This window comes from Falco biarmicus, chromosome 10 (assembly GCF_023638135.1).
Source record: "Falco biarmicus isolate bFalBia1 chromosome 10, bFalBia1.pri, whole genome shotgun sequence".
In the NCBI taxonomy this organism is placed as follows: Eukaryota; Metazoa; Chordata; class Aves; order Falconiformes; family Falconidae; genus Falco; species Falco biarmicus.
In genome coordinates this window covers 32119740-32147090 of record NC_079297.1, presented here as the reverse complement: position 1 = coordinate 32147090, position 27351 = coordinate 32119740, and the positions used below count along the sequence as shown (strand labels likewise).

The 27351-nt window shown below is 37.6% G+C and overlaps 1 protein-coding gene across 10 annotated transcripts in view; it reads left to right on the top strand.

The window, feature by feature from the left end:
- PLEKHA7 (pleckstrin homology domain containing A7) overlaps nucleotides 1-27351 on the top strand; it is a 160307-nt gene that overhangs the window by 55682 nt on the left and 77274 nt on the right. For 2 of the 10 annotated variants that reach the window (XM_056353198.1, XM_056353197.1), the window contains exon 1: nucleotides 24084-24486. The exons of 6 other annotated variants lie outside the window; for them this stretch is intronic. In XM_056353198.1, the coding sequence (XP_056209173.1) occupies nucleotides 24449-24486 (38 nt within the window). In that variant the 5' untranslated portion in view covers nucleotides 24084-24448. Of the gene's footprint in view, nucleotides 1-24083; nucleotides 24487-27351 lie in introns of those variants that run through there. 2 more of the 10 variants (XM_056353199.1, XM_056353202.1) reach the window with 2 other exon arrangements.

The following is a 27351-nucleotide window of genomic DNA, read 5'->3' as shown; positions in this document are numbered from 1 at the left end:
CCTTGGCCACGAGGGCACACTGCTGGGCCTGGTGTTCTGTGTATGCAGAAAGTGGACACGCTCCCTTTTGTCACCAAGTCATTCTGACTTTGCAACTCTGTTTTCTGTTATGGTACCTATAAAGAGAAATTCTTTACATTGTGTACAACCACTGATAACTCAGCAGCTTCAGCTATGTAAAGTCATTTTATAGCTCATCCTCAATGCAGAATTTTCTTTCACAATAGTGACATATATCCATTTCTGTCTGGGGAGTAATACAGTTTACAAACACAGAAAGGAATTAGGATTTTTATTCCGCTCTAGTTGTTATATTCTGGTGGGTGAGTGAACATTTTCGAGTACAATAAATGGGCAGTGAGACTCTGTTTATCATAATTGGTTTGTGATCTCTGTGGAGTGAGGATAGTATACATTATGCTAAGTTTGTATGTTGGCAGAGACTAATATGGCTTGTAACTGGGGTGACGTAAATGTCTTGAACAGTTCTGGAAAAGCTCTGTCTTAAGGAATCTCTGCCTTTTGTGTAGACAAGATTAATTTTTTAGTGATCAGAATTATCATTGAAATTGCATGGCGTTTGAAATGGACTGTTTTTTCTGTTAGACGTAAGGGCTAATAGTTTTGGTATGATATTTTTGTGGAAATGCGGTCTGAAGTATGGATCATAGGCTTTTCTGGAGGAGTATGAAATCAGTGTTGTGTTCGTTTATATCTTTTTTTTTTTTTTTTTTTTTTTTTTTTTTTAAGATTCCTTGTGACACTGTTTATACTTTCTCTTGGAGATGACCAAGATCTAGTCCCCAAAACTAGGTCACTCAGGGTGGCATGGTCTCTTGGCTGGTTGTGAATAACAGAATTGCATAAATCAGGAGTTCATCTTGGGGAATGTGTTTCTGAGCCGTATTGTAACTCATTTTTGGTATCCATGCAGTGCAGAATTGGAGTCTCTTGGGAGCTTTTTCATATTTGGACAAAATTTATGGATTCATAGAATTTATGTTGAGATTGACAACAAATTTCTTGTTGTTTCTTTTGTGGCACAACGTAGGAGATCTGATCTATGTAGTAGCTGTAGACAATACTCCATGTGATTCAAAACCACTTCCTCTGTTATAGTTTTATCATCTTTATTAACATAGACATTCAAAGAAAATATTATCATCTCTTGTGCCTGTACTTTAAGCAGCAAATGTGAAGTTTAGTATTGGTGGTAGTCAAAGCATGTGGCTAGAATGGCCTTAGCCAGGTAGCTTGCATTTTTTCATCTGCTTAATGTTGTAATGTTAGTTTTATTTCATATATTATATAGTGTAGAAGGAAGTCTGCAAGAGTCTTTGAAAATAAGTCTTGTAATGCTTTGATTTTCCTGAGTTTCTTCAGTAGAGATTAAGAGCAAAGTCTCTTCTGGCAGAGCTTGTAAAGGCTGTGCTCATGTCTTTTCTTCTGTGTTACCGTGGTATGGCAAAAGACCTTTTCTGTAAGAACGTTTGATATTTCTCATTGCTTTAGGCTGCTAGAGGAGAAGATGGTAGCCTTATGAGTTTTTCTTTGGCAAAGATAAAAGAAAGAGGTCTAGTATCCTAGCCAGATTTGATAAGAGAAGCCAGAGCTTTCAGATCCGCTGGGATTTTAGTAGGTTGTAGCTATTTTAGAAGCTGTGATTGGTTTTGTTTGCCTCAAAAATACACATTCAAGCCCAGTTCTGAGTAGGAGGAATTACATCTCTTCCCTTACATGGAAACGTGAAATAATACAAAACCCAACCCTGTCTCAGCTACGGAGCAATTATTGGTGTTTCTATAATGTAGTTGGAGTTCTGCCGTGATACTCTTCCCAAGGTTCTTCTTTAGAAAGACTTCTTTTCTGACGCATATGCATAGGGGTTAAGACGTAGGTGTTCTGTATAGTTGAGAGATCTTACTGTTTCCAGTAATTACATTCAAAGTAGCAAAACAGTTTTTACGATTTAAAAGGGCTGTCATAGTCCCTTGGCCTTACCAATGTCAGACCTGTCTGCAGCCCTTCATAATACTGGAACTTCGTCTTCTAGGGAGGTTGATGGAAACCGTGTTCACAACAAAATGCTGCTGTTCAGATCAAGACTTCCTTGGAACCGTGCATGCTATTATGCTTTATTTGTCTGCTAAAAAAGAAAAGGAGAAAAAAAATAGAATAGCTATCTGGTGGGGGAGAGTGAAAGCTTGCAATTTTGTGAATTCAGGATGAGTCAGTTGCAGCTCTGCAGTTGATTCCAAATGCAGTAATGCAGAACCCATCCAGTCATATCAATATTGTAAACAAATGATTACAATTGAAACTAAGCAACTGACAGTGCTCAACTGTGGGAAAGGGAAGAGATCTTGCAGCATTAAGCTGCTGCTTTTCTTTTGAGGAGGGAGCCTTTGCCCACTTCAAATGTTGCTCTTCAATTAGCATCCGTTTCCTAAATTAAAAAAAATGCTGCTGTATTTTTAGGTAGAGGAATAAATCTCGATCACCTCCATGTTGTAAGGTGTTAGGAGACAGTGAGTACTTTTAAAGAAACACAAATACTGAATTTTCTTTGCGGCATAATCTGACAAGTTCAGTTAAACTAAAATCTTTGAGAAATAATAAGGTCAGGCAAATAGCAATCAAAAATAATAAAAACATCTATTAAAATATTTGCTTGTTTGTAAACATTAACCAAAGTCCTGGGTAACTATTTCATATTGCTGCTCTGAATATTCAGCAGTATGCATGTGGATGACAAGAGATTTACAGTTGCATTTTCCTTGGAATAACTAAATCAGTTGAGCAAAACTTCCTGTATTTTTCATTCTTTGTTGGTTCAGAGCTGTGTTCCCTTTCCCCTGTAGGGAGAACAGGAGGGGAAAGGGGAGGGCAGAGTTTTTGACAAAATTGACAAAATACATGCAAGAACATGGTGTGCTAAATTTGAGCTGGCCTTAGAAGCTGTTTCACCAGAGTTTATTTTTACATATACCTACAATAAAATGTAGCTTTCGTATTAAGACAGGGAGATCAGTCTCTGCTTTTTAGATGGATAATTCCTTTTTTGAGACTAGGGAAGAACTAGTGAAGAAAGCTGTTGCTGCTATCACTAGCTATTTACCTTACATCTAAAAAGAAATACATTAAATTCAGGTTTAAGTAAGAGAGGGAATGATGTGAAGAAGCTGTAGATGATGATTTTATATATTTTATTCTCTGCATTATTTAAAATGTGGGCAGGCTATTTTTATATTAAAATGGTTTAAATATAATATAGTCGCTTTGCAGGCAAATTTAAAGATTGCTTTTTTTTTTTTCCAAGGGGCCTCATGATTAGAATGTTATTTGGGCTTGACAGAACAAACAACGCATTAAAAAAGCTTCCCATAATAAAAAGTAACTCATTAAGCAAGATTGAACTTGAAAAAAAGGGTTTGCTTGCAGGGAATAAGTCTTACCTACATGCTGCTCTCTGAGAAGACAAAATAATAGGAAAACTGTTTAAGGATGAGGCAGATTGCAAGATCACCATCTCTAAATTTTGTCCAGAAGATACCAGCAAAAAATTGTGAGTGAGAGATGTTGATCAAGGTGTGGGCTGGTGTCGCGGTTCCTGCGCAGCTTTCCTCAGTTGCTTCCTTAGAAAAGTGGAGCTGGGTAAGAAGGCTTTTTTTACAAAATGCCTCATAGGGGAAGTCTTTCCTCTCTTCCTTGTCTTCTACCTCTCGCCTCCCCTCCAACCCCACCCCCTTTTTCTCCTCACTTGAATGATTTTATTTTTATTTTAAATCTCTCCTATTTTGCCGTATCCAAACTGGCCATGAGAAGCCTCAGCTCTGTGCCAGTGACCAGTAGATGGACACAATCCCGCATGTGACCGGCTGGTGATCTACAGGGCCAGCTGTGAAACTGCGAGCGGGTTGATGCTGCCCCGGTGTCACAGCAAGCACTTGTGAAACCGTTGGCAGTGGCATGCTGCTGGTGTCGCCCGTGTTGGGTTATATTGGGAATTGCCTTTTTTAGGTGTGTGTGGCACTTCTGGCATGCTTAACGCACCTTACCTTCTGGCTCCTCAGGTCTCCTTCCAGGTCCTTAGTGTGGCGCTGGTTATGCGGGCTGGTAAGGGTGTGATCAGTTGAATGCCTGGCAGATTGCAACAATTCGTCATAAATCATTCTGTCAGAAAAAGAGGAAACTCTGAGGGAAAATGGGAGCATTATGATAATGTTATCTCTTAAGTGTCCTTAAAAGGAGACAAAAGTATGAACTGTGTATGATGCAAAGCAGTAGCTCTGATGTGGATCGTTTACTTTTCTAATTAGTTCTGACTGAAACTTTGAATATTTCTTTTTGTTTATGATATCTGGTATTTCAGGCTCTTATGCACAGAAATGTAATTGTAGTTGTTCTTCTAATGACATTGATATTTGGCCAGTAGAACCAGTTATAACAAGTTCTGTGTCACTTTTTTCATAAGAGCTATTTCCTAATGTATTCTTCATTACAAAAAGAAAATGGCTAGCGTAACTAGAGATTCAGATGTAAAATCTTTTGTACCTTTTATTATTCTGAGGATTTTGGCATGAAAGGGCAGTTTGTTTCTTTGTTTGTGGAACTTTATGCTTTATTTCTGTTGTTTTAGAGAAATTTGTGCATGTGGGTGTTCCAAACCAGAATTGTTCTGTTGGTATAAATCTACACTAACTTGGTTTCCTGAAAGATGACGGTTGTTCAGAATTCTCTTCAGTTCTTCTCTTTCTTCTGTTACCATTTCTGCCTCAGCCGTTGACTAATTTACTTACGGAATTGCGTTAACAAATTATCATAGTTCATAGCTCAGTAGTGTGCTTCCCAAGATTTACACTGTGGTTGCTTCTCTTAGAGTTCAAGCTGCTTGGATACCTCTTGGATCTTTTAAAAATCCTTACAGGGATGTGTCTGGAGGTTTTCTGAGATTTACTTGGCGTGTTTGGGGGTCAAGATTTTGCAGCAAAATGTACATCAAAGAGTCATCCTATAAAGCTGAGAGTGTACGCTCTTAATACGTTGGTTTTGAAATTAAATATGGAAACTAACTTTGTGTCTTAGAAATTAGGCCTAGTGAGAAATGTTCTTTCTAGTAGATATATGTGAAGGAAATACTGACTTGTAGTAAATCCTGCAGTTTAAAGAATGGTCCTAGAAACGGTCCTGGCTTGCACAACATTTAGTTGATCATTTGAGAAATGTAAACTAGGAATTTGTTACAATTTAGTATGGAGAAAAGAAGTTGAAGCACTGGCAGAAAATTGATAAGGCATAAATTGGCATGTTTATGCAAATTCAAAACTGATTAAATCAGAAGTGAGGGCATTGCAGAAGCTGAGAAGTTATTTTTAGAACAATTAACTATAGGAAAACTATAACCAATACAGTGATTTGTGTTAAAATTTGAATAAGTGTCAGCCAATATTTGAATTGTAACAAATTGTTAACTATAGATAGTATCTATTCCAATAAGATGTAGATTGTATTTAGCCTCACTTTTTATGCTGTTATTTTGGCAGGTGTATGATTTATGACATTGTTAATCCAGTTTCATGAGTCCTGCAATTCATTTGAAGGACATCTTCTGGCAGAAAATGAGCATAAATTTGAGCACTTAATAAATGGATACTTATATATTCAGTTTTTAGAGTTTTTGCAAGAAAAGACTATTTTTGTCTCACATGCTGAGGAGAGCCATCTTAAATTGAAGACACTTATTTGAAACAGAAGGTCAGTCCTGTTGACATGTAAATGCCTCAGTGCACTGCTGAGATGACTGCAATGCAGATAATACTGATGGTGCTAGGCTCTTCAAAGTCTACATCAGGTTTTCAGCTCCTGAAAGGGGTTTAATTTACTCGTAACTTTAGGTAAGGAATAATCATCTGCTCAAGACAGGTAATTACAGTGGAGAAGATTCTAATGGCTGAGATTATGCCCTCACATGGGGAGGGTGCATAAGCAGCTACATACGCATGCTGCTTCCCTGGCGCGTCTCTGATACATCTTGCCCCAAGTGACAAATCAGATGTCACAGAGCGCTTTGTCAGAAATTAAACCCCATCTCATTTTCAGACATTGTTGTGCATTGCTTTCTTTCCTTTGAAACTCTTGGATGTTGTACTTCTTAAGTTGTGCTTGCTGTGACATTGCTGATGTTAGCTCTGTCTTCCCTGTGGCTACTGCCTTCTCCTGAAGCGGGACATCAGGACACAATCTCTGCTGTTTTTTTTTACTCTCCACGTTCCAACTGTGCCTGTTTGTCCCTTTCCCTAAAACATTGAAGACCTGCCCCTTTTAGGATTTACAGAGCCTCCTGTTAAGAGGCTTTGCCAGTCTTCTGCAGGGTTATTGTAACTTGTTAGAGCTCTGTAGTGCTTTCCCTCCTCTTCCTTATTCCCATGTAAGTAACCCACATTTTGCCTACTGCTTTAACTACATCACCCATTTAAAAAATCCGTTTCTTGGCTCTCCTGTTAAACTGCATCAAGTTCAAGCTTGTCTTACTTGCTTTAAGACGTGTCATTAGCTCTGTCCCCACTCCGTTTTCTTACCAGGTTACTCCCTCTGTTTAAGTCTATTCAAATGTGGCTGCAGTAAAAATGATGCGGTTTACATTTGTCTGCTGTTGACTGGGTAAGATTTCTAGATTTGAAATACATCCTGGTTTACAGAATTTGTAGCTCTTGGTGTGTAAGAGTAATTATTCACTTATTACTGTTCTGAAAACGTCTTATTTTTCTCAGCCTGTTTTGGTTTTTACTGATTTCCCTCCCATCCTCCTGTACTCTTGCAGGTAAAAACTAGAGTGCTACCCTTTGTTTTCCTAGAGCCATTCTGTCTTTTCCATTGCTCTGCAAGTTGCCTGAAAAGTAAAAGACAAACTTGGAGCATTACCCATAACTGTGAGGTCTTTTAATTGTGCCTTTGTCTTCTGTTGGTATGGCGTGAGGGAAGGTCAGTTCCAAGCGATGTTAGGGATCCAGAAATGTTGTTCCCCAGAGCTTCTCTGTTGTAAATTGTTCACAATAATGAAAGGTGAGCGTGTCTATATCCCTTAGAGAAATGTATGTATATTGTCTTGCAGGTCGACTGGATTTTGATTAGAATGATTTTCACGTGTGTCCACAAGATACTTCTGGTTTAACTCCAGCTTTTGTGAGATGTTCTGTGATGTCTGAAAAACAGTAGCAAGTGTTGACATAGGTTTTGGACGGTGAAAGATGCAGTCAAGTTTTTCTTCTGATTCTGGCTATTCATGTGGAAAATACAGGCAGGTTTATTTTCTCCTTGCACTGTGTTACCGTAGATGGATAAAATGCAGAATATTTGGTACGTGGCCTGTGCCAATTTGTAATCCTAAAATCTCAGTTTACTGTTCTGAATTGTTCCAGTTCAGGTAAAGCAGCACTGATCTATTAATGGCTACTAAGAATCTTTTATATTCCTTCACTGGCAGAATGTTTTTCTCTTATGGATTTATTGCTGCTGTCTGCCAGGCGTGCCTCATTTTCATATGCTGGAAACATTAGGCAAATCTGCAGTGGATTTGCTAATGTAAACTTTTCAATTGCTACACACCATGGGCCTTGATTTCACTCCTTTGTGCTTTCCCTCTATGTTCTTTTCTGCCCACTCTTGCCCTGCTGGGTCATCATTTGCTGTATTTCAGATGCTAAAAGCTTCTAAAGATAAGCCCCTTATATTTAAGCACAAGCTGTTCTGAAAAACCCAGTTGCTTAAATGTCATTTTTTAACATGTTTTAAAACCTACATTTTCTGAGCTAAGCTAGTGAATATTTGTACTTTGTAATACTGTTGGCATCCTCTACTTACTGCAGTGATTTGAAAGAAACTTCCTGTGTAGTTTACTAACATTAACATATATTAAAATGTTCTTCTAAAATATTCTCTGCTCTTTCTAGATTTAGCTTAAACTTGGGTAGAGTACGGTTTATCAACGTTCACGAGCATACTTCTATAATCTCTGGTTTTTGTGTTATAACTGAATTTTTAGATGCTGGAAGCATTATAGGTATGTAGTGAGTTGCAGCATTTATTCTTTTCTAATTCAGTGCTGGACAGGTCAGGAACTGCAATAAATGTTTGGGTTTAGGTTCTTCGAGGCAATGCTGTTGCCTAGTTAGTTCTGTTAAGTAGTTGTGTCCCAATACATGAATCCGTTCTGTACTCTGTTATTTTTAAACTATTGATTCTTTATTGGTTGTTTTTCCAGTTGTGAATGTCCTCATGCTGTTCATTTTTCTACAGTTTATTCAGCTTCTTGTTGCATCACATGCAGCATATTAAGCCCAGCTTGAATGCTAGCCAGAACTTTTTTGGTGCAGTGATCTTTGTTAATCTGCTGATCGTTGTTAAATGCAAGTGGAAGTGGAGATCTGTAAGTGTTAGGACATGCGTCTCAAATCCAAGCCGTAAATGTTTATATACTTCATAGAAATTTGATGAAATATTGGCAACCTTCACTGGAGCCCAGCTGGAGGCACCATGTATTGTACAAGCTTTTGTGGTTCAAGTTTAGGAATGTAACTCAGACGTTTGAATTGATTTTTGCAAAGGAAGATTCCCTTTCTGGGCAGTGGAAAGAAAAACTGCTTTAGAGCAAATTCATAAACTCATGTGGCATGAATTGTCCCTTATGAATCTGCAGAGACTAGTTTGAATGTAAGGGTTGCTTTTACTGGGCCTTCTGTCAGCCTTCTGATACACAGTATGTGTCTCTGAACTTTGGAAGTCAGAGCTATGCCAACAACCATGGGTACCCACTACTAAGGCCATCCTTTTCAACTTAAAACATCATCATTTGTTTCATTTGGCATTCCCTTCAGGTGTTGATTTATTCAGGATTCAAAGCTGTCATGATATGCTAATTTGCAGGTATTGCTGTGTTCCTGTATGGAGAATACTCACATACTCAGAAGCTAAGGAAGTTTTTCTTGGTGATAAAGAAAGGGCGGAAAGCAGAAATAGGAGTGGCCTCTAGGACACAGGTGACTTTGCAATCATGTCAGACAGCTGCAAAGCTGCTGCATGGACTTCAGTTAATGTTTTCACAAAAAACCGCTGTAATTCTATTACCTTGGTCAGATGGCATTGGTAATTTGGTCTTTTCTAAGCAGGCAGCCTCTTCCACTCTTCTGGAAAAATGTTGCCAAAGTAATGACAGCAGAAGCAATAACACAAACGGTGTTTGAAGAAGAAATGAAGGTTGTTTCCCTGTGTCCTGAATCTCTCTACTTCCCATCCAGCTGGCTCTTGCGTTGCTCTTAGACTTAATCTAGACTTGTTTTTTTACTTAGTCTTACTTTTGTTGCATGTAACCCACTTCTATTTTGCAAGGTACCACTACCATTCAAAGAATGTGTAGTCCCTTTACTGCCTATTTGGATCACTGGGTTTTGGTAGTAGTATGTGAAATTACGCAGGAATGTAGTCAGTAAATATATGTGTGGTCACTGAGTAATCCCTAGGAAATCTCTTACTGAGAGATCTTCAGATTTAATTCCTTGAAGATTTCTTCTGTTGTTCAATTAGTGAAGAGCAGAAGATTTTAAACTATGATTTATTGTGAATCTAGAGCCAAAATGACTTTTAAATGAGAAGCAATAAATAAGTATGTCTGAATACCCTTTTGAGGCAAATAGTTTTGTGGTGCAAACAAGTGAAGAACTTTTTCTCTAAATATTAGAAGTACTATTAGTACAACACAAATTTAAGTGTACCACTTTTGCTACTTTGAAAGAGGTGGTTATAATTTAAACTTGAAACTTGCTTTCCCTAAAATTACAACACAAGCTGAAACTTTTTTACCCTTTAAAATCTAATATTTATGTTTCACTCCTGATATGCACCTTGTCTTGTATAACATGTATCCTGATGTTTGTCAATTTGGAATTTCTTTACGGTTCAGATCTTTCGGGAAAACGAGATAATGATTGAAATAGTTTCAGTAGCACTTGGGCTAGAAATAGATATTCTGACTAATATGAATAATATTACTGATACCTGGAAGCTGTTGTTTCTGAGCCACTGCTCCTTTCTGCTAGTAAAACTAGTGGTTTTCTTTCTGATACAACAGAAGTTAAGTGCTTCTGTGCATAGTACAAATTGCAGCATTTATGGGATTTGATGGATTGCCGAATATGAGGGCTTTGTAGATCAAAAAATAAAACTGGAATGAATTACTGGCTGTAACTTTCTTTTCTTTTCTTACTTTAATATTATGAGTGCATGTTGATAATTGATACTGGCTTCCATCACTTCATAATTTTATCAATTAACTTTATAAATAAGTGTTGTAGAGCACAAATGCAATTACATATTGCTAATAGATGAGGTCGGTTTCCCAGAACAGAGGAAAGCCAAAGACTGCGGTGACAGAATCAGTCTTTTTATCCCTTTTATGTATTATTTAGCCAGTATATGATTAAGGTGCAAGTCAAAAGTGCTAAAGATAGCCATCAAAAATTATAGAATGGTTTCAGTTAATAATTAGGTAGTTGGCAGGATAAAAGTTTATTCCTTTATTTTTAGAGGTGACTTTTGGGAATGCTTTATTTTCAGTTAATTAAAAGTATAGTAAGTCTCCATAGAGCTAAGAGCACTTCTTTCTCACCTGACTTGTAATACTGGTTAAGCTTTAAATAGCATTTAAATAAATTTTAGTAGCAAAATTAAAATACAGCTATAAGTGTGCACGTGTGTTTAAATCTTGTTATATTTATTACCATTTTAATAGTTATATCTAAAGACATAACTCTAAAGCCACTGTCGTAATGTGGATAGTTCATCTTGAATTCTGATCTTTTTTTGTATTTTGCTGCAGTAGAAAATCTTATTCACTGTTGAAGTGAAATCCACTGCATCTTAGCAGATTAGGTGTACCAGAATACAAGTAACTTGCACATTTCTGTATTTCTTCCTAATAAGCATAGCTGTGAGTGATCAACTGTAAGACAAATAGCTCGTTCTGACACTTCTTAAAAAGGCTTGGATTTCTCAAGTGATACTGGCAACTGATACCACTCAAGGCTTTGCTGATCAGGATTGATTAATATTTCATAAATATCTCTGTTCAGGCACTTTATGTTAGTGATTTACTGTCTTTATCAACCCAGACTGAATTCAAGATACTGATGTGAATAATTCCATTGGTACCCCTGAGTCATTTGGTCCCTGTAAGAAATCCGGTTTAAATCAGTGTTGGTGATAAAACCTCTACAGGTTTAGTGTGGTGGTTTAAACCAAGTAAATACAGCTTATTAATGTTATAGAGTTTTATTTAGTTGATTTTTCTAATCAATATATGTGCCAGAATTTGGGTTTTGAGCTGATTTAGAATATTCTGCCCGTAGAACTTGCTAAGTTGCGTGAAGAAGCCTGCTGTTGTTCAGTGGTGTATTTTGGATAGACAATAAGCGCTCAGCGTTGCTTGGTCATGATTTGTAACAATATGCAGAAATAAAGGGCTTTGACTCCCTACCACTTCTTGCCCTTGCAGTAATAAGTGATTCAACACTAACTCTTCATAGAAGGACACTTTTTGTTTTGGTAGAAAAATATGTACATATTTTCTGAGAACAGTCAACTCCTGCTTTTTGTCCTTTGCAGTTTGATTGAGCGCCTTAATGAATTCTAGGTGACAACAGAAATCATGCCCTTGATTTAGAAAAAAAACATCCACCCAAAGCAAACCATTCAGCTGCACAGGAAATTAAATACTGACATGAGAAAAATGTTTACAGACTATATCTAACAGAGATGGGCTATTTAACATGTATTATTCTTCCCCACCACGCCCCCGATCTATATTCTTTTAATGACTTAGCAGTGGTTTAGGTAACTTCCTGGAAGTAGTTCTTGGGATGTTATCTCTAGACAGATTTGAGCCTTCTGCAATGCTTATTAATTACTTTTGCTTCTATTTTGCACTTTGGGTACTTCTCATTGGGCTCGCTAAGTGGTTGTGGTATTAGTGAAACTGTGTGGTTGACTAATTCCTCTAATGCTCGATTTCATGCTTCCTCCTAGATTTATTTTGTTTGTTTGTTTCCTGTCGTCTCTTTTACTTTCAAAAGACCAATAACTAATTCACAGTTCTCCATGTAACGCTACCTTCTCGTTGATGTGAAGATCTCACTGATCAATAAAACCTTACTCTTTATCATGGTATTGACCATGGTTTTATTCTCCCTGTTGAACTTCAAACTTCAGTACTGATGCTTTCCAAGTGTCAGTTTTGAGTATTTATTTTAGAAATCTTTCAGCAGAAATGCTCTTGTACATTGAATTTATATTACAGGATGTCCTGAATAGGAAATACCAGAATAAGTAACTTTTCTTTATTCCTTTGTGCTTTTCTTTGGTCGCTTTGTTTTCAGCTTTGTATTGTAGTTCATCACGTTGGCTGTAGTCTGTGCTTAAAATGTTCATTTAGGCTTCGTGTCCTGGAGAACTGGAATTCATTTCCATTCATTGTGCCTTACTCTTCATCTTTTTTGTTGTGTTTTTTGCTGGGTTTTTTTTTGTTAACAACTATTATTGTTTATGTGTTTGTTCAAGCAAGGGATTGAAAATGTCTTCTATTCACATATTCTGTGAAAATTACACATACTTCTACCTCGGTAAATGTACATACGAGTGTATAATAGAATGGCTTTTTGGCATCCATGAATACTTAAGAATCTGTATGAATGCAACTTAACTTCAAATAGGTATGCATGATTAAAAAAAGCATGGGAGGAGGAATCCTAACACTTTACTGATTAGAATAGCATATGATCTGTATGAACTTATTTCCATAATCAAAAGTTACATGCCTAGCAGTTAATTTATTTTTTTTCTTGTGGAATAAACAAATGTGCTTAGTATCAAAAGAAAAAGCTGTTGGATTTTGGTTTTCTTTTTCCTGGGCAATCTAACTACGTTTCCAGTTGCTTCATATCCCTTATTTGTGTATGATGAAATTTCTAAGCAAAGTGTTTACTCCAAAACCTGTATAAATACTAGTTTTCCTGCCATTTTGCATTTTCATTTATATATTCTTGCACCATATGAGTTTTGGTGTTAGGTTTTTTTAATATTTCTTGATAGGACACGTCATGGTGGATTTAGGCCAAGAAGTCAGTTTTTCTTTGTTCTATGATTTCACCTGATGTTCCAAATGTACCTTGAGTATTATTGTCTGCCAATAGGCTATACTATATGAACAGCTACAAATCACAGCAAATTATGATATTATCAAGCTGTATCCATTTGCCAGCTTGTTAGAGAAAAACATTGTTTTGTGGTTATACTAACTCCTGTAGTTTGTGTTTTGTGGTAGCAGGGGGAGAAAATTACCACCAAGTGCTCATCTTTTTATCCCCTTGTGTATTTTTTTCAGGGAACTGAAAATATTTTCTAATCTTCAGGATTGTTTATGCCCGCTGTGACTAATGAATAGCCTTGTCAAGTTAAGGGTTTAAGTTTAGGAATCTGCAAGATCCAAAACATGATGGCTTTTATTTGCTGGTTGTTGTTTTGTTGTGGTTTGTTTTTTTTCCCCAAACAGTACCTAGAATTATTATTTTTTTAAAAACCCACAACAGCACTTTGAATTGTCTTTCTTTTTCCCCAAGACTAAAATGTTGCATGCTGTTGGGAACAACTGGAAAAGGTATGAGATGCTTTGTTGTCAGGTTTGCTTTCAGTCTTTTGAAGTTAACCAATGTGAGGTGGTACTGACTTAGACAAGTTGGTCCCTGCTAAACGCTTGAGATTTTCTGCTGAGGTGATTTACAAAACCTGTATTCTTCATTGACATGAAAAGAATTCTGCCAGCCATCCTAAAATTCATATTCACCAAAGTATTTGGTAAATAGCAAATGTGAAATCTAAAAGTGGGGGGAAAAATTATATGAAATCTTAAATTGGTATTTGTATTTTTTTAGAGAGTAGTTTTGTTTGGCTGAGGCTGTCAGCAGAATGAATGTCAGTAATTAAAATTCCTATTGTCTTCTCTAGGTGTGAAAAGGTTTTTGTTGTTGTCATGGTGACAGTTGAGTGACAACTTTGAAAGTGAGTAATTACTACTGAGAGCTCCATTATGAACATGTACAATGTTTCAGAAAGGATTTCAGGACAAAATAGGATTTCTTTACTGGGCTTTCAAAACATCTTTTTTTTTTTTTAACCTGATGTTTTTGTGTAAAGAAATAGTGTCTAAGCAACTTTGTTTCAGAAGGCTCTTTTTAAGAGCCATGTGAAATGTCACTGCTAATTGCTTTTTTGCTGCCCTACTCTGATGAGAAGGGCCAAATTCACAGAACTATAGCTGATGCAGTTGGCTAGAATTCACAGGACCCTGCAGATCCTGTAGATCAAATTGTTCTCTGACACTCATTCCTTTTACAACAGGGGTTTGTGTGTATGTGTTCCATCCTAGCAGATGCATGTTGTGTGCATGCGTGTGCAGTTTGTATATATAATGTTGTATTTGCTGCCTTTTGATGATTTGTGATGTGTTTCAGGCAGTAAGTTTTTAAGGCTCATTTGTGAAAAGAATAGCATTGGATTATAAACATTTTCTTACACATACAAAAGTTTTATAAATTCATTTTTGGAAGACTGTATTGGAAAAGCCAGTTTATACTTGCTTTTCAGAGCCCAAGTTGCTGTGAATCCCATTTCTGAACAGGGGAAGTTACACACTTAGCAGGGGAAGTTCTGTATTCTTGGTTTTACAGTCTGCACAGTGCTTTTACCCTTATCAATTCCATGATTTTAAGAATGACTAGGGAAGTGGGATTTACAAGGTATAAGGGTGTTTCTAAATGGTGACTCACATTGGATAGTACTGCACCAAAGTGTGCCTTCATCTTAAAACACTATATCCAACAGTGATGCAGTTACATGTGTCCTTTTACATCGTGCCTATTTTTCTTCAAATCTCAGATACTTTTTAAGTTCGAAGAGTTGTTTTAGGGAATATGTTTTAATTCCTGAAGATCATTATTATGTGTTCACCTGGCTGCCTCAATTACTGTTCCTCTTACCACTGGTAAACATGAATTGATTTGTAGTAGCTTGCTGATATATTTGCTTTCTGATAATCAGCTGAAGTGAAGGTTTCTCTTGAATTTCAGGTGCTTCATTCCATCCTTTATAGTGCTTCTTAGAGTTGTGTGCTTTGATACCTCTATTTTAAAAGTCATTGTAATTAATTACGTGAACACATTAAAATCAAGGTCTACATGCTGTTCCTAAATATGTGAAAGATCAACTTTGTGAATGTTAGGAATTTTAATCTTTAGGAAATCTGCCTAACTTCTGATGTGTGTAGAGCATGAAAATGAAAGCCTCAAGTATGCACGTTTGCTGACACATGCGTGTATTTCATATATATACTTGTGTGTGTGTGTATACATATATTTAAAAGTACAAGCTTGTTTGATTTTTTGCTCTTGGTGAAAAGCAACAGCAAATGGGAATAACTTTAATTTTTTGTTTTGGCCACATAGTAGTTCAGGAAACCTTGTTATCCTTACTTTCTGCAAACTGCCACTGACCAGTTGGGAGAGCTGAAAGACTGCTGTGTTTGTGGAGGAAAACTCTGAGGCTATGCAATGAAGTTTTCTCCTTAACTGAATTTGACAATACTGGTCAGATTTTCCCCACAGGTGATGAAGTATCGTAGAGCTGAACTGTCATTCTATGCTTGGTGAACCCTGACAGGTTTTGGTTTCATTTACCAAGGAATAAGTGAACTAAGGATGTTCAAAGTATTTTTCTGTTTGCTTCTGGCTCAAAACTTTGAGCTCAGTAGTTTAGAACGTATTCTTACATGAAAAGCACTTTTTAAAAATGAGTTTGAATATGTTGCATCAAGAGCACTGAAGCAGATTTCCTGTAGGCAAGAAATTAAAGATCTTTCCAAGTTATAAATGGCAATAAGTAGGGAAGCCGCTACCTTGAATTGCTAGTATTTTCAGTATAAGTAGCTCTTTGATGTCCAGGTGAGAACTGGAAGAATGTCTAAAATTTAATAGTGAAGTAAGTAGAATTAACAATTAAATAGCAGGGGGGTTGGAACTAGGATGATATTTAAGGTCCCTTCCAACCCAAATCTTTCTGCAGTTCTAAGCATTTTGTTTACTGTATTGTAAGCTTTAAATGTCATTCTTTTCTCTATGTTCTGTAAGTAGACTTACACTTCTAAGACTACCTCTCTGTTTTAATTCATCCTATGAGTATTGAATCTTAAGATGTCTTTTTACAAAAAGGTTCCTAAGAATCCTTTACAGACTGACAAGAGGGGACCTACTGCTTGGTGTCCGTTGATCTTAATTCTGCAAACACTGAGAAATGTGAATCTGCCATTTGAAGTCTTTGTAAATTAAACATGTCTCTAATCAGTTTTTATATTTTAGCAGGTAAATGAGGTCTCAGTTTTTTCAGGTTTCATTTTTACTGCTCTGTTTGTCTATTAAGTGACTTAAATGTTATCAGTGCTGTAATTAGACCTTCAGTTGATACCCTTTACGTAGCTGAGACGTACCAACGGTATTATTGCACATTATTGTAAAAGTTGTCGTCTGCCTTGGAACTTGTGGCTTCTGTCACTGCATAAATTTTTCCTTTCTATTGAAGGTAATAAACTTTCTGGTTAATCACTTAAACATTAGTTTGTTTGTTTTAAACTATGTTTTGTACGTGTATGTTTTATTTTCTAACTAGCAAAGTAGCTTCTGGTACTGTAGTCATAGTGCCTGATATAATTAATTTACATTAAGAGAGTTTTTAGTGTGGTATGTAATTTCTAGGCATTTTAATACAAATCATGTGCAGAGTACTGTTCAGAAAATACAGTGGGTGATTTTAGTCTTGTCTTGGATACAGAGAAGAAGGGAACGTGCAGAGAACTTTGTCATTTAAAGAAAAATGAAGTATTTCCAAACAAATTTTCTTTTAATACAGTGAATATATGCAACATGAAGCAAAACTATTTTGTGATCCAGTCAGCAAATGATACCATTTTTGCCTTTTGTGTGAAATAACCATATATCACAATTGGAAAATGGTAATAAGGGCCTGCTTCCTTCTTTAGTCCTCTGTAGGAAATCTGCTTCTTGCCAGTGAAAATAATGTGATTAGACATTTACCTACAAAATATTCGATGGACCAAAGCATACATAATCCAAGAAAAATTGGCTTCTTATAAGTTCTACCTTAATCTGTACTCTGCCTGCATTGTAGTAGTTATTAATTTATGATCAGGAAGCGTTACCTACTATAATTCAGGTTTTTGAGGATGTTTAAATTGTATGGGTTTAGTTGTAATAATTTTTACTCATTCTTTTTAGGAGTAGTATCTGTTAAAATTTGTTCTGAGAAACTCCACAATGGCAATACCGAGATGCTGCAGTACAGTTTTCCCTCTTTGGTCATTCTGATTTTTCAGTAACGTGAAAATGTTTATGAACAAAACCAGCTCACTATCTAAAATGGTATTTCTGGTAGAGTTGAATGAAACAGAACAAGGAAGAGAAAGTGTGCCAGAGCAATGTTCGTCTGTAAATCAAGGGCTTATATTCTGTTTTTCTCTGTACATTTTGGTGCAGCTTGTTGTAGATGCCTGGTAACTCTCCATGAATGAAAAGTGTCAAAAGTTGGTGGAAAATATTCTTAAGAAAGGTCGAGACGGATGTGTCTTGAACTTCAGGTGGTTTTTTAAGATGAACTATGTCTCTGCAGTCTGTCTGCTTCTAATTCAGGATTTCTCTAGTGACAACAGTGGTATGACAGGCTGATTGGACTAAAAGTAGTGCAAAGTGAAAATCCTGCTCAGAGGTGAAAAGTTTAGAGGGATTGGGGGGGGAGTGGGAGAGCCTGGAGCAATACGTGCACAGCATTGTTAGAATATTTGGAGACTGGAGTGTCTGAAACTTCTCCTTTATAAAGTAATACTATAAATACAGGCCCTGAGAAAATTTAAGAGTAGAAGTTTTCTAAGAGTCTATTGCATTATGGAGGTTGCACTAGAAGCAGTATTGCAAAGGCTGAATTGAGAATCCCATTTTAATTGTTTCCTGAGAAATCTACTGATTGATACCATTGAGACTTAATTTGTAGAAACAATGTTCCACACTGAGCTTTCTGAGTATCTGCATTTAAAGAATTCTGCTCCATTTGGAATCTCATAGGTCAGTTAATGCTTTGGTTTTGATTCTTGAATTTATTACCACATTGTGATCTTGACTGTAAAGTTCTATAATTATATATGAATATAACATACATGGTTTTAATATGATTATAATCAACAGGCTGCCCAGGGAGGTGGCGGAATCATCATCTCTGGAGGTGTTTAAAAAAACCAGAGATGTGATGCTTAGTGACATGGTTTAGTGGTGGGCTTAGCAGCCCTGGGTTAAAGGGTTGGACTTGATGACCTCAAAGGTCTTTTCCAACCTCAGCGGTTCTGTGATTCTATAATACAGTTATACATCAGTTACTGAGTAAAGATGAGGACAGGCTATTTCTTTGGAGAGCTGGAATTACCTGTACTTCCAGCCCCAGGGAACAGCTGGGAGCTTAAGAAACAGAAGAGAGTATCTCAGACGTAGAGGATTAGGAAACCAGGAAAATCCCTGTTGTGCTTATATGACTGTCTTTAATTGCTGAAATTTGGTTTGCTTAAGGGAAAGTCCTGTGAAAAGCTGGTGACCGGGGCTGTGTGTATTGCAACACTGCGTGCCTACTGAAGAACATGCGATTTCTTGCTAGTCCAGTTCCTCTTACAGTAGTTCTACGTAGCAGTTGGTTTCTGAGCTCTAATGATAATGTTTGTGTAATAGAACCAGAACTCTTGTGAACCTTTTTTTTCTTCCTTAGTGGCAACTGCATAGACTTCATTTTGCCACGAGCATTTGGCATTTTGCAGCCCTGTACACATCCTTTTGCTGCCTCTTTGCATGTACTGTTCCTTACTGCTCCTGCATCTTGGCTCTTGCTTCTATGTTCAGCTGTTGCCACTGCAAGACAGCATAACATGAAGAGCAGATAAAATTTAAAATCTCTAGCTGTCTTGAAAATGTTGTGAGAAGAATTTGTGGAACACTTAGTTTATGACCTGTACATGATGCTTGAATACTTTTATCAAGTATAGGAAATTTTGAGCAATCTAGAACAATACAGTTGTTGACAAGAATATGTGCAGACAATCTGTGTTAAGTCAACACTGGTTAAAATGCATTTTAAATGAACTTTGTGAAATCCCAGCAGCCCAATTGTGGTTAGCAGGTGGAGGGAGGGAGGTGATTCTCCCCCTTGGCCCTTCTCCTGCTCTCATTAGACTCCACCTGGAGTACCGCCTTCACCTCTGGGGCTCCAGCATAAGACAGACGTGGATCTGCTTGAGTGGGTCCAGAGGAGGACCATGAAGGTGACCAGAGGGTTGGAGCCCTGCTCTGTGAGGGCAGCTGGGAGAGCTGGGGCTGTTCAGCCTGCAGCAGAGAAGGCTCCGGGGAGACCTGACAGCTGCCTTCCAGCACCTAAAGGGGCCGACAGGAAAGCTGGAGAGGGACTCTTTTATCAGCGAGTGCAGTGATAGAAAAAAGGAGTACTAGTTTTAAGCTGAAAAAGGGCAGATTTAGATTATGTATTAGGAAGAAATTCTTTGCTGTGAGGGTGGCGAGACACCGGCCCAGGCTGCCCAGAGCAGCTGTGGGTGCCCCATCCCTGGCAGTGCCCCAGGCCGGGCTGGACGGGGCTGGGGGCAACCTGGGCTGGTGGGAGGGGTCCTTGCCCGTGGCAGGGGGGTGGTGGAACTGGGTAATCTTTTAGGTCCCTTCCAACCCAACCCATTCTATGATTCTGTGATAATTACATTGGGGTGACATTACTTCCTAGATGTGCATCCCATTATTTTGATTGAATGCAGTTTTAATAGAATCCAGATAAAAAGAGGTGGAATGTGTAGCCTCTAGCTTATCCATACACCGCTTGTGGAGCTGCGCTGGTACTGGAACCATGTAGTACTGTCATTATGTTATGGATTGAGGTAGTTTGTGTTCTACAGTAACTTTTTAATAATCGCATAAGGTAACAATAGAGATAATACATCTGATCTTTCAAGTGGCTTCTTTACCTATTCTACCAAATACATGGACATATCAATTCTACAAGCATGTAGTGAGATCAGATGGTACAAACTATTAATACAGCTTAAAGGACGTTCCCTGAAAATGTTCAGTTATTCCCTTGTAGTTATTTGTTGGTTGGCCTATTAATGATTTAATGAAATAAATCTTGTAAGGTTTTTTTTTCTGCTTCTGTTGGTAAGCAGTTGGGAAACTGGCATCTTATATGTGTCTGATACATACCACTTGGCATTAGATGAAGGTTCCTTGCTTCCAAAAATAGTTAGTGTTGTATGTCATGTATATAGATTATAATTTTTTTCCCCTCTTGAGAATCTGTTCTTAGCTGTAGCAGGAATTATCTTTAAAATGGGGCCGTGGTCCTTACATTTGTGATTTTGTGGGTAGGGTAAGATGACTTAATAAGAATAGTACAGCTGTCTTCTTTTTTTTTTCCTTCAGATAAACTTCTTTGGAAGACTATTAAGAAACATAACATGATTCTTAGTCCTGCTGTCAAGGCTTTTTTGTTTGTTTCATTAACTCATCAATATAAAATGGAGGGATGTGGTCTCACAGTTCACACACAGCAAAGTACCTGACCGATTTCTTATTTTTGTTGTCCTTCCCTGTAGGGCATGCTGACTAAGCAGAAACATCAGCATTGGAACTTCAATTACATTGTCTGTTTTCTTTAGATTATGTTATTTAAAACAAAAATATAACTGTTTCCAAGTAGAACTCTGGTGGGTTTTGCTTTGTTCCCACAGTACCTCTCAATCAACATTATCTAAGGCATCAACAAAATAGCTTTGTTGTCCTATTTTCTAGTTCTTGTGCAGGTAAAATTTACATTCAAGTCAACAGAAATATTTGGGAGTGAAAATAGATAATGCAAGTATGTCGGACAGTCATTTCAAGGTGCTAAGAAGTTTGAGCTGCTTTTTCTTAATGTCTTAAGAATACTATGTCTTACTCTGCAACCTGTTTGCATGAGAAGAATGTAGAATATGCACATGGTATTTGCAGAATTTATGAGCTGTCTGAGAACAGTTAAATTCAGAGGTATTAAAACTGTAATGGTGTATAGCATAAAAAGTCCCAGAATGGTGTATATGAAACAAGGTTTGTGTCATACAAGGTAAGAATATTTATTTTATTCTTCCTAGAGACCATCTTCATATTTAGGAACAGGACATTTTCCTTCCTTTTACTCCGATTTGACAGTAATTTGCATTACAATGCTATGTCTTTCTAGTGTTGTACTTTGAGATGAATGAATATTGCCAGTCATCAATCCTGGAATTTAATCTATTGTATTAGCATCACTAATTTAGATTTAGAGTCTTAGACTGTTTTCAAATAACAGCAGTAAGTATGTGATAGCACAAAAGCAAACACATTCTATGGCATGTTAGGCTGAACTTCATGTTTCAGTGCAGTTTTTCCTAAGTCATACCTGGGTGAATTAAGTTGATAGCAACTAGGCAGTAAGTAACTGAGCAGAAAGATTTTGATTTATAGTATAGGAAAGTTAATCTTAGAGTGAGTTTAGTTTTGGAGACTTACATTTGGAGAAGCAAGTTTGTCGACGCCATTGGTTGGTTCTGTTTTTAAGAACTGCGCTGGCAACTTGCCAAATAATTTTGCTAAACTTGCTTTCTATCATAATGCATTAAGCCTTTCTATGTTTGTACAGAATTGTATCCTGTTTTACAGTCTGTTACCTCACTAGTACACTAGTGTAAAAGGCAAGTTGCTTCTTCCCACATCCATATACGTGGTACTTGCAGTGAAAAGAATAATTGATGTAGACAAAAGGCTGTGTTCAGAATAAAGATTGTTGGATATAAATAATTTAAAGAACAACCTTCTATGTGCTGTAAATCTGTAAATGTTTAAACTTGGAAGGCAGCAATGTGTTTTGTTTAGCTAGATTCAGAAATCCCAGCCTGTTCTCACCTCCCAGGTTTGCTGGAATTCTTTGGGAAGGTTGAGATAGTCCGTCCTACTATTGAAAAACAGTGAATGTTTTGGCTTATATATACTGCAGTAGGACCCTGAAGGCTGCAAATAAGATTAAGGCTCTAAATTTGTAGGTGCCTCTTCGCTCTTTTGAAAGTCTTAAATGTTAATAAAATGGTGATTTTACAAAAATAGGATTACTTGAAAAGGTCATACAAGAAATCTGCTTCAGTGCCAAGATCTGAATCCTAGTCTCCCCAATTCCAGTGTAGCAGTGCCAAAACCATTAACTTCTTTTATCTGTTAACGATGCAGAAAAACTTAACTGCACTTCAGGTTTTGCAAATTTAGCCACTGCTTTCTCTTCTTGTGGGAGAACCCCATTTCTCTGTACAGAGTCATTTCCAAGTCCTGATCCAATATCCGAAATAGCTGAAATGTCATCGCTCCATGAATTCAGATTTTCAACTGTATAATGCAAAACTGATGAATATAACCTTGAAGCAGAATCGCTCTGTGAGTCAATGATGACTTATTTGCAAAAATCAGTCACTTCGAAGTCTTACTCTTTTCTGTGCTGTTGATAGATTTATTGTTATTATTTTTTAAAGTAGTGTAATTGCAGTGTCTGTTAAGTTACATTTTAATAGTAAGCATCATTTGTTGGTCACTTTGTTAGAATTAAGTAAGTGTGGGCAGCAAATGTTCAAAGTAATGAATTGTGACCTTGGTTAGTTCCAACAGCTGATGGGGAAAAGTTAAAATAGAAATTAATATGAAATTAAGTTTCTGTATGCAGAATGTAAGAAGTCCTCAGGAGGAAATAAAACAGGGTTTGTCCAATTGCTTACTGTTTTCTAAGAGGAGCTGTTTCCTATTTGTAGGTTTTGCCTTTCTGTAATCAGATAAAGTTGCAGAGAAGGTGAATGTGGCACTCAGAGCTAACCAGCTTCCAAAGAGCAGGTCTGGAGCTTTTCCCCCTTTTGTTGGAGGTTATTGCTATAAGCTACAGCTTTTTCATGAGCATGCAGAATTCATGCGGAAGAATGAGAGACCAAGTGAGTAGCTGTGCAGACAAATTATTCTAGTCTTTGTAACTACTCAGGAAAGAAGACAGGATGCTTGATAAAGAGTAGTTAACATTATTTTACAGTTGACAAAGCAAAAAGCAAATAAACTTAAGTATGTTTTATGAAGTTAAAGCTAAAAAAATGTAATGTAGTGTGGCATACTGTCCAAGACGGTAGAAAAAAAAATCTTATCTTTGGTTTCGATTGCTGTAATGTCAAGCACAGTTCTGGAGCAGAGGGGAAAGATCCCAAGAGTTATTGAGAAAATCCTTGCAATGTTGATGTGTGGTGGTTTAATTGTACTCAATAGTCAGTATGTAAACAAAAATAAAACAAACACACAACCCCCCACTGAAACAGCTGAATATTCTTTTGCAAATAATTAAATTGCTAGATTACACATTTATCTAAGCATATTTAGAGCATTGTGCAATTTCTTTAATTAGTAAATTAAAATGCCACTGAAGCACTGAAAGCATGAGAAGGTACTATGCTGCTTGTAATCCTTTTGATCAAATACACATGCATATAATACTAATCATGTTGCACTTGGGTTTTTTTTTTTATTTTAAAAGTTAACACTGAATAAAACCAGCACTATAGTGCTGTTCTGAACTTACCTGGAGTGTCTGGCTCTGCTCACGTGTGTGCTTTGGAGCACTTTATTTTTGATCTTGCTGCACCTGAAGGGGAAAAAAGCTTTTAATTTTCTGCATAGGGAAGGACTATGTCATACCTATATTTTCAAGAGATTAGAAAGTTTTCTGTAAGCGGAAGATGCACATTTTTCGAAGGCATTATGTCATTGTATGTTTTGTTAAATAATTACCTAAAGAACAAATACTTTTTCATGTGAAGTTACTTCACCTTCGTAGCTGCCAAGTTTCAGTCACATGTTTGGTAGAGACTTGCTCAGCATTGAAAGGACTTAATGCAGGATCTGAAGAAGTTTTTGGAATTTTTTTTTTTCAATCTCTAATCCTGCCAGCGCTCCCTGTCCTCACCCCAGGCCTTGTCAGCAATGTGAGAGCTCGCCTGCTGCCAGATTCCCTTGCTTCAGCGTTGCCCTTGCCTGCATGTCGGCTGCCTGGAGGAGAGCCAGCTGGGTGGTGAGACGTGAACCGGAGGGCTCCCAGAGCGGTGCTGGGGCTCGGCTCTGGCCGTGTTCTTTGACAGCAGCAAACAGTGCCGGTACTTTGAGGTCAGAAAGTGAACCAGCATGGGACTGTGCTCCCCAGTCCATGGGGGGAGATGGTAGAGAATGAGTTCTTGCATCACAAAGGTGAGAGGTAGGTAATACTGTAGATCCTCTGGCTGAGGTCTTATTTAAGGGCATGTTTCTGATATTCAGCTGTATGAGCTCTGTTGTGGAACTGTATCAGCTGTGAAAACCCTGGCGATGAAGCAGCAGCAGTGCCGTTGTGCTCTTGGAGGTGTTATCTGCACCAGCTTGGCTTTGGTGGAACGGAGTGCTGTGGTGAGGGCTGTGGCATGGTGGGGCTGCAGGACGAGCACCAGGCAAAGCGGCTGTAACCTGCTGCTCTGGGAGGAATGTCGCCGGTAGCTCCACTGTATATGGTGGCGTACTAAGAGCTGTCTTCTGGCTGGAGTTTGCCACTGCCTTGCTCCCTGAACCAAAGTGAAGGAGCCTGATTTAATGTGGTTTTGGCTGTTGATATTTTGGCTGTTGACTTCCAGGCTTATTGTGAAAGGTGGTAGTTGCTTCATCCTTCCAGTTACTTTGCAAAATAATAGCACTTTTCATGTGTTTAAGGAAGGAGTTTTCATCTTTCCCAATGGGATGATGTGGTTTCACACAGAGTCTAATTCTGAGCTGATTTTGAAGATGCATGCTGTGCCCAGATGACTGCATGCTATCCTATAATGCATATTGATGTTTGCTGATATAAATGAAATGTCTGAGCCACTTCATAGAAACCATCATAGTAGTGTTAAAAATGTGTTTGCTAGCTAAAGCTTTTTTTGAGGTGGGAACAGTGAAAATGTGTTTCTCTGTACATTCCTTGTGCTGTTTTTCTTAGCCACTAGGTCTTCATATCATCATCGGTTGTGTCCACTTGGGCTTTTTCTGAGCTGGCTGTTTAATGTGCATACTTAGTGACATTAAGAAAATGGAAGTATTTCATCTGTGGCTGGGTTGTTTTCAGTGCCACTCTTCTCGCAGCTGTCTGTATTTAAATTTAATATTCTCAAATTTTCACATTCTGGTAGTGTAATGTGTTGATTCAAGAAATTAAACACAGAGTATGATTATATGAGAGTTTTCTTAAATTTTTGATTGATGTTTGGGTCACATATTTAGATATTCAATATCCAAAACTAAGGGTAATTGATGCCAATAATGTAAATTGTTGTTAACCCATTGCTGTCGGTTATGTTATGACTTGACATGTTTTGATTACATAGCGGTGGGTTCAAGGATTGCGGAGGAGACACTGGATGACTGCAAATAGTTGCCTCTTTCCTGCAGAATTAGTTCAATGGTTTATCTTCAGCAAAGAAAATTCTAGTGTTACACACACCAGAACAGTTAATTTTCAAAACAGTTTGCTTGGGTTTCAAATTGCATTGAATAAAATAATGAGCATTAAAAGCAGAAAAGTTTGAGAGATTGGAATTGTTTAGTACAATGTTGAAATTCTTTCTACCTTAATCTTTTTTGTTTGTTTGTATAAAGCTTGTCTAATAGCATTACTTTATATTTTGAGCGCATTTTCTGTTCTATAGGTGTCAAAGAGAATATTTTACATTAATTCTAAAGCACTATTTCTGTGATTGCTTGGAAACATCTTAGGAGTTTCTCTGCTCGCCTAACTTGGGACCGCTGAGTATTTCTACATCTCCGTAAGGACGAGCTGGCTCTAGGCTATTTCTTTGAGCAAGTTAGACTGAAGTTGTCAACAACTGATATAGCTATAAATCCCCACCCCACCCTCTTTTTTTTTTTTTTTTTTTTGTGCTGAAGAGCTTTTTGTTGAATTAAAAAGACATTTCTGGATAATTTATAAACTCTCTGCATAATCTAAAAGGAGAATCTTCCGTGTCTGTTTTACTGTTCCAATCCCTACAATGCTAATCTGGAATTAGTTTTAGGCAGTGAATCATAGTGGGTTTCTCACTACACAGTGGGGGAACCTATGTAATGGAAACATTTGGGTAAATATCATTTTAGTAAAATTTTATCTGCTTTATAGGTTTGGCCTCAGAACCATTTTCTATGAGGTGTGGAAACGTGATTTATACATGGTAACTCATAACAATGTATTGATTAACGTGGTTATTTTTTTATTTTTTTTTAAGGAGACTAGTCTTTGACAGTGCAAATAACGCCTTTCTGTAAGCTTTGAAGTTCTACTTAGTAGTGGCAGCTGCAATGCGTTGGTTTTTTTTCTAACTGGTAGGGCTGAGCCCTCCGCGGTGCCATGTGCGTGGGGCCAGGCGTTGTGACTGCGGGTCTGAGGTCCGCACCGCCTGCCGGGGGAAGAAGGATCTCGGAAAGAGGGGGTGATGAAGTTCTGCTAGGAGCAGCTCCCACTGCCCCAGGGTCTGCTGTTGGGTTTAACTGTGGGGTGCAAATTTGGCCCTGGGTTGGCGTGGGTTCCTGTGTGGCTTATGGGAGCGTTCTGTGCACTGATGCTGACGTGGTGGCTTTCCCTTGTGTCAGTATTGCGGTGCTATAGGTGCTGGACTGCTTTGGAAAGGGAAGTAACCAGTAGGAGTGTAATTCAAAGCTCGGAATAGTTGGTCTGATAATCTCCACTAACTTACACTTCTTGCTCTAGGCAAGATGAGCTTGTATTACTAGTCTTCCCTCAAGCAAAAGTTTGATGATATGTGCCTTTCAGGGGTACTGCAGTCCATGTTATACTTAAGTTTTGATAGGAAAAATTATTTTACAAATGCATTTAAATTTGGAGGAGATGCATCGTATTTTATCCAACACAGTAAGCTGAATGAGACTGGGGAAGGAGGAACTCCTTTAAACAGTCACGAATCACGCAGTCCGTGCATGGAAATAACTTTGTTGCTTGTGTTTTTGGCCTAAGCTGTGTATGAATAGAGTTTGAAGTGTTTCAGAATCAACCACAAGATAGGCTGGAATGGTTTGTTGCTAATGAAGGAACTTTATATTA